Genomic DNA, 7,109 nt, shown 5'->3' with positions numbered 1-7,109 from the left:
CACCATTAGGATCCCATTTGTTATTAACCTTTTCTAAACTAACTAGCTTCTTCATCCCCTTTGGAGAATCAAAGACATGCAACATCTACTTATCAACACCAAGCATACATTTACCCCTCAACAAAGTCTTCAATCCGATCACGAGGATACTCGACGTAAGGAAGGGGGGATGTTAACCCCATTTTATGGTTAACAAGGTTTGCCACACCCAATTATATGCCAAAGCATGAGTAATCTACATCAAATGTCAAGGATGGACACACCAAACTCGTGTACAAACAAGCCAAGAAGCAATGGTATCCAAATCTCAACCGTGGACAGATGCTCGTAAAGATCCGAAGGATAATTAATGGTGTTTTTCACTCCAAAAGTGTATGGTAATGAGCTAAGATGTGCTCCCTAATGTATGGTGTTTTTCGCTCCAAAAGTGTATGGTAATGAGCTAAGATGTGCTCCCTAATGTACCGGTTGGATGATGAGTTAGTGTTGTGGGGTGGTACATGTAAGAGTTGTGGACCATGGTGATCCCTATGAGCCTTGGGTTTGCTACAGTGTGTGCACAACCATGGTGATCCCTATGAGCCTTGGGTTTGCTACAGTGTGTGCACAACCATGGTCTATGCAGTGAAGATGTATATACACTACCTTTTGGTGGCCAACAAATTTATATTCTTTGTGGAAAACCAGGTCTTGTCAACAAGCCTTACACCATGGGTTGAATTACACAATGGTTTGCTCTTACTCTTAGACTTTAACTGCACAGTCACTACAAGAAAAGAAACGTAACATGTTCTGATGCTACGAATTCCTAATTGGGAGCTCACCATTGGGATCATTGATGATATGCCACATGCATGCTTGTTCAAGATAGATATATGGTGCTTGATTGAAGTAATGAAATATCTCAATACCTCGCATATGGTTTTCCACAAGATCGACTATTGAACAAAGATAAGATACGACAACTTATCAAGCTAGCGGCACCATATCAACTAATAGTAAAAGAATTATATAAGATAGGTAAAGATGATATTTTATGAAGATGCATTTGTAAGGATGAATTTATACATATGCTAAAGGATACACACTTCATGATTGCAAGAGGACACTTCACTGGGAAAGTGCTTGCACGAAAGGTTCTCCAAGCAAGGTACAAAAAATGATTCAACCAAAACATTAAGGACAAGAGCTTAAAGAGGACATGAAACAAGAAGCAATAAACAAAAAAAGATAAAACTTCAAGGATTGGGATCATTCAAAACTAAAATTACTCCACAAGGATCAGACAAAATTGAGACCCTTGATGGTATCGAGACAAATAGATACATCAATGTGAGTAAGCTTAAAAACTGTTATAGACCTGACCCAAGGCATGCTTGCTCAAATCCATAAAAAGAAAGAAGAGAAAAAAGAGCAAAATAGGGTAAAAAGACTCACCCAAGATGAGGCTATAGCCAAGATCAACAAAGCAAAACAACAAATGGAAAAGACACTGCTAAAAAACATTGCTACACTATCATTCATGGAGGATAAATATTTAGATATTGAGTCTACAAGGGTTAACATTCAAGTGTTTATGGCTAGAAACAATAACACATACCCCATGCTTTGCCCAAATTTGGCATTTCAAAGGATTCCAAGATATTCAATATAATTGACATCTTTAAAATGCCTTTCTCAAGCAGACTAGGTGGTCTTTCCACTTGGAATGAGCACACAAAACGTTTGTGAAGAAGCTATTTTTTGGTTGAATAAACGATGGAGAACTAATGGTTGACTCTAAGGTTATTATGCATAGGTGCATTGGTAAAGACATTTTGATTATGCATAGGAAAGGTAATGGTTATTGTGCATATGTGAATTGGTAAGAACACTCTAAGTTGTCATGTCCAAGGCGTGCACAAATGGCACAATAAGAAAGAGGACTTGGTTCTAAGTGTTGGCACTCAAATCTTGCATGATTTTGTGAGTAGTCATGCAAATATGATAGAGAGAACCCAACTTTATCATCTATCAAGGATTTATTGTGAAGGTGTGATAAGAAGGTCCAATCCAATCCAAACAAGAAAGAGGGGACAACAATCATAATTGAAAGACTTAGCACAAGGTTACTTGATCAAATAATGCAGCATGTGAGAATGGAGGCAAATCAAAAAATTTGCAAGGATCTAATAATCTAAGTTGATTGCCATTCTACAACATCAATCAAATGATGTGGGATGCATCACTAGCAACAAATTTGTGCAATTCCTTGTTTGTCAACCCTTTAAGGAATTGTGATTGAATTTGCTCATCACTAAGTTTTTCTTAGTCCTCACATCTAGAGCTAAGATATTTCATGCGAGCAACTAGACAAACCTAAGGTAGACAATTTATATTATTATTGGTTTATAAGGTAAGATAGGGTTTTGGAAAGGAGCAAAGTCAATGTCTCCTAATGTTTTGCTCTTGTTATTTAAATAAGCAAAGAATATTCCAATGAGTTAGTTGTTTTATATTTCAAAAACTCTCCCACATGGAAAATATAAAAGATGTCATAGTTTCATATCCATTAGTCACAAACAGGCATTAAAAATGCACTTTTAAAAAAAAGATTAGGTGAGCTTCCACAAAAAAGATTGGGTGAGCTTCCACAATTAACCAACTCGTAGCAATCAACTAATGGCCATTATTGGTGCTTAGGTGTTCTAATTACAAACTTCCTATCTACTTCAACATCTTTTTATGAAAGAGTAATTACATGCAAGGACAGGGTACGACCCAGGCTAGAATGTGGTGCTGTAGACTACTGTAGTCAACACTCTTTTAAGGACTTTGGCAGCCAGATTTGGAAAGATCAAAGGACTAATGTAATTAAGAACTGTAAGGAGATACAAGGATCCCTCATTCATCTATTATGGACATACTAGACATAATTCATGAGCTTAAGTTTTGTATTTCTCACGAATGCCTCAATGTAGTGTGTATGCAGAAGCATGTATGCATGTGTGTACATGTCTATAAAGCAAAAAGTAGCCTGCTTGACATACTTATCCATCAAGATTACTTATAAAATAAGTTAACACTATCAATTGGATGAAATGGATTGCCAGAGCACAAGTGGATGGAAAGACTTGTCAGAGGAAACTGGATAAAACAAAGAAATAAAGCTTCACCACCTGCTCTAGACAGCTGAAACCCAAGCTCTGACAGCAAACAAACTTATGGCAAAAAAAAGAAAGATATCAGGGACATGAAGAAAAAAGTGCCCACTTTGGCATGTTACAAACAGGCTCGCTGTAAGTTCAAAGAGACTTTGTATACAAAGCTGTAATAGGTGTGTACTGCTTGAGAGCTGTGTTAAGAATTGCATTATAATCGAATGATTGAAACCCTCGCACGTTCTGGCCACTGCTCCTTTCCATCATCAGGCAATGGATTTGTGAACATGTCAGTGAAAGTGCCACCATGCATGCCTTTGGCAAGCCTGCCAGGGTTTATGCATAATGTACTCCCATACTTTTCCTTATTCCACTGAGAATCATGCATAGATCCTAGTGTCTGCAACAGACAAGCAGAAAATAATCATCTTTTCTGGTTCTCATTTTTGCTTCATGCTAACACATGGTTAAGACGTCAATTGCCATTCAAACACATTCTAGGGACAATTTGAAACAAAGGCTAGCACACATTGCATGCAAAGAAGAGTGATGTTCCAACAATGCAGCTACTTGGGACTTGGGAGTGTTGAAAGACATGCCTTGCACTTACTTTGACAAATGGAGATAGATCAGAAGGTGTGATCAAAATCTCCAGTTGGTTAGAAAATGGCAAAGCCCCAACAGAGAGTGAAAGATCGAGAGGCACACCAGCAGCTGCTGGGAAAAGAGGATAGAAACTGCTCATACAACAATGAGGAATGTGGTATCAGACACATGCCTCCAGAAAGATATCTTCAGTGTTTGAAAGACCAAAGAGGTAGGTGAAAACACAACCTGCGTTGGCCGATTATGTGAGAAGCTAGCTTTGCAAGTCTATCACTCGAAGCACCTGCAGGAGCCCGTGCCGCTTCTTCGCTGCTTAAGTGCCGTAACACATCTACTGTGCAGCATCCAATTGTCAACTGCACTCAAAGGATCATATCACTATCCACCCCACATTGTCGTGCTGAAACATGCGATGTGTACTATGCTCCTAGTATTTCCTTGCAAGTAGCCCCACTGATGATCTTCTAGCTTCCTTGCATGCTTCCGCATAGGTGAGGACTTGGTGACAATCATAAAAGCTCACACAGGAATCATACCTCATTCAATGAGAAGAGCCCAGGATTTCCCAACAAAGTGATCTGCAACCAAAAATGGAATCAAGCATATTGGTATGAGATCACCATAGGCTGAGATTGATGCACATATATTTGGCTAGCAGATCGCAACAGGTACCTGATGATCTGGATCTTTAAAACCGGTAGTATCAAATGGAGGCTACATGGGAAAGAAGCATGGATCAGAATCCAAGTCTTTTCATATACAAGGCAGCATAACTTGAACCAAAAATCTACCTGAGGAAACACAAAATCATGGTGGGCATCTCGTGTTGATGGAACCAATACCACCCTAGCACCGCTTCCCATCTCTTCACAATACTCTTCAATCTGTTTGAAAACCACATCATCCCATAGACTATAATAAAATACTTCATGAAGCCTGTACATGGGGGATCTCTCCCATCCAATGGGCCGGCGAGGGATGACTATAAAACCTTTTAGGTACTCAAGCGAGTCCAAGATGAAGAAGCCTTACCCTTGTTCTGACTTCTTCCTGGAATATCTGATGAAATGTTCTATCAACAGCACCAAGCTTGATTTGAGGATGCTCAGAATCAACAAAGGGGCCCATCTGCAAAGAATATGAAGATTTGATCTACTTTGCTCGATGATATTTAGGCACTTCATTCTCTTCCATGAAGTTTAAGCTCCAAATAAACAAAGGGATTAGAGCTACACAAACCAGTAGTAGGAGATTGGGCTGCTTCTTCCTCGCAAAATCTAGAAGCTCCACTAAAGGCTCATATGCAAGGTTATCGCTTGTCGTGAAAGGTCCCGCTGCAACAACCTTTTCACCGTACACAATGAGGGGTTATACTCACAATGGTTAAAACCTCAATCCATTGAAAAGACTGTATATACTTCCAGTTGGGACAAATACACACATCCTAAGAAGATCATTTTTTGCATACCATTGACAAATGCTTGGACTTTCTGTTTGCAGATATGGATATGCTTGCATCAAGCACCTGCCGTTTGGATTGAGGCGCCTGAGATTCAGAGGCCTCATCATGCACAAGCATTGGGATGGAGTCCACTATGCGGGAAGCAACCAAACAATGACCACTTGGATTGTGGCCTTCTACTCCAATAATCTGTACATAACATGGTACAATATCATGCTTCCTATGGGTTTCTGGTCTTTAAACAAATATGCTGAGGTTGCAACCGAACATTCACCTGACCGGGGAAAAGAGAGAACCGTTCCAAGCTGTTGAGATCAAGGCGCACTCTATGTCCACCTGAATGCTCAACACTGCAAGAAAAAAGTAACATTAATCAGTTAAAAAACAGAGTACTCCATTCATATCATTCCCTTGTTTGTAAAATCATAATAAAAACACTTCCAGCAAGTTACATTAAGCTTACCTCCCTTGAAGAAGCACGGACTTGTCATTTAAGTGGCCCTCTCCATCACAGCACACCATTCCAACCACAAAGGTGCGCTCCTACATTGATAGTTCTGACATGTTAGATGAAACAACAGGTAATGTCTTTACATGGGTCACTCAGGCAAATATTGCTGTTGTTGGCTTTACCTGTGATGCCACAAAGACTTCATTATCCACTGCCAAACCCTCACTCTTAGCGAGAACCTTGGCAAAATCCTTGATCCTCTTTTCCAAGGCATTAAACTGTCATCAAAGCACTGTGTGGTAATTCCTTTGGCATACAAAGCATGAGTATATAACATGCACGTTCCTAAAAGGTGAATTTGGGCATGTTCCTAGATTCATCTAAGTATATATATATACAAAGCATGATGTTAAAAAAAAACACTATCTGGATTTCTGGCTTAGAGTGGTGCTATGGGGGCATGCTCAAGGTAGAATGGTGTACCCTGTCCTCAGTCCGGTCAAACATAAATCGGCTCCCAGGCTTCGGTACCCCACTCAAGATACGCAATTCAGACGTTTGGATTGGTCGAAGCCGCCACAAAACATCATCCTCTGATACACTCTCGAGAGGCTCAGCCACATGCATATCAGGAAGGTCCTTGTTCAAAACAAATTGGACATTGAGTTTGGTTGACCTTTGGTTGAAGGGTGTGGCAGGGCTGCTGTTTTCATGGCGGCTCTTAGACTTGTTTACTGAACCTGGGGTTTTTGGACCAAAAATCGTATCATCCACATCCATCCTGGTGGCCTTAGTCTTGAACAAATCATCATGTGGGGTTTTGGTGGTAGTTTTAGCTGGAGTGGTTTGATGTTCTTCATCCTCCTCATTGTCAGCATGTAGCAACCTGAAAATTGCTATGATTAGGAAGCAGACATCTACACTGGATTGACATAAAAGTTCACTGTATTTGGCTCCATTGGATAATCTCATACATGTCAACATCATCCTTTGAGTAAAAATGGAAGTCGCTTTGCTTCCGTCGGAACTCATCCCGTTGCTCGTTTTGTATGAATTGGCGGAAATTGTCCAGCTGGGTGCCCAAAACCCTTCCACCTTCCAACCGCCTGGCTCAAAAAAACAAAAAGAGCACGTATTTTTTCACACAAACTAAATTTGTTTTAAAAAGGCATCAACTTTGCTGTTACGTTAGAACAGCGCTTAATATGTGTGTTGTATGCACATGCGTGTCTGTGAGTGTGGCTGCATATGTGAGGTGGTGTAACTTTTCCATGCAATAGTGCTATTTGGGCCTGGAATAGTGCTATGGGGGTAAGCTCAACACATGCCTTTGTCGATTGTCACTCTTTTATATCAACAATGAGCACTTGTCCCAGCAGACCATCAAATGTAGAAATCCAGCATCAGTATCAGACATATCCGAGTGTAGCTTTCAGGGTACAAAGCATTG

The 7,109-nt window shown here is 40.1% G+C and overlaps 1 protein-coding gene across 3 annotated transcripts in view; it reads right to left on the bottom strand.

The window, feature by feature from the left end:
• Positions 1–3,093: 3,093 nt before the first annotated feature.
• Positions 3,094–7,109, bottom strand: part of LOC147627013 (uncharacterized) — a 5,214-nt gene continuing 1,198 nt past the window's right edge. For 2 of the 3 annotated variants that reach the window (XM_086816131.1, XM_086816132.1), the window contains exons 4-17: positions 6,634–6,765; positions 6,143–6,545; positions 5,842–5,937; positions 5,672–5,751; positions 5,483–5,558; positions 5,215–5,397; positions 4,986–5,090; positions 4,779–4,874; positions 4,538–4,630; positions 4,419–4,460; positions 4,283–4,324; positions 3,975–4,102; positions 3,751–3,877; positions 3,094–3,540 (exon numbers count right to left, since the gene is read on the bottom strand). In XM_086816131.1, the coding sequence (XP_086672257.1) occupies positions 3,352–3,540; positions 3,751–3,877; positions 3,975–4,102; positions 4,283–4,324; positions 4,419–4,460; positions 4,538–4,630; positions 4,779–4,874; positions 4,986–5,090; positions 5,215–5,397; positions 5,483–5,558; positions 5,672–5,751; positions 5,842–5,937; positions 6,143–6,545; positions 6,634–6,765 (1,792 nt within the window). In that variant the 3' untranslated portion in view covers positions 3,094–3,351. The remainder of the gene's footprint in view (positions 3,541–3,750; positions 3,878–3,974; positions 4,103–4,282; positions 4,325–4,418; positions 4,461–4,537; positions 4,631–4,778; positions 4,875–4,985; positions 5,091–5,214; positions 5,398–5,482; positions 5,559–5,671; positions 5,752–5,841; positions 5,938–6,142; positions 6,546–6,633; positions 6,766–7,109) is intronic. The other variant, XM_086816130.1, reaches the window with a different exon arrangement.

The sequence above is a fragment of the Cibotium barometz genome, chromosome 21, assembly GCF_041138505.1.
Source record: "Cibotium barometz isolate CiBa-2024 chromosome 21, ASM4113850v1, whole genome shotgun sequence".
NCBI lineage: Eukaryota > Viridiplantae > Streptophyta > Polypodiopsida > Cyatheales > Cibotiaceae > Cibotium > Cibotium barometz.
This window is presented reverse-complemented; position numbering and strand designations above follow the sequence as displayed.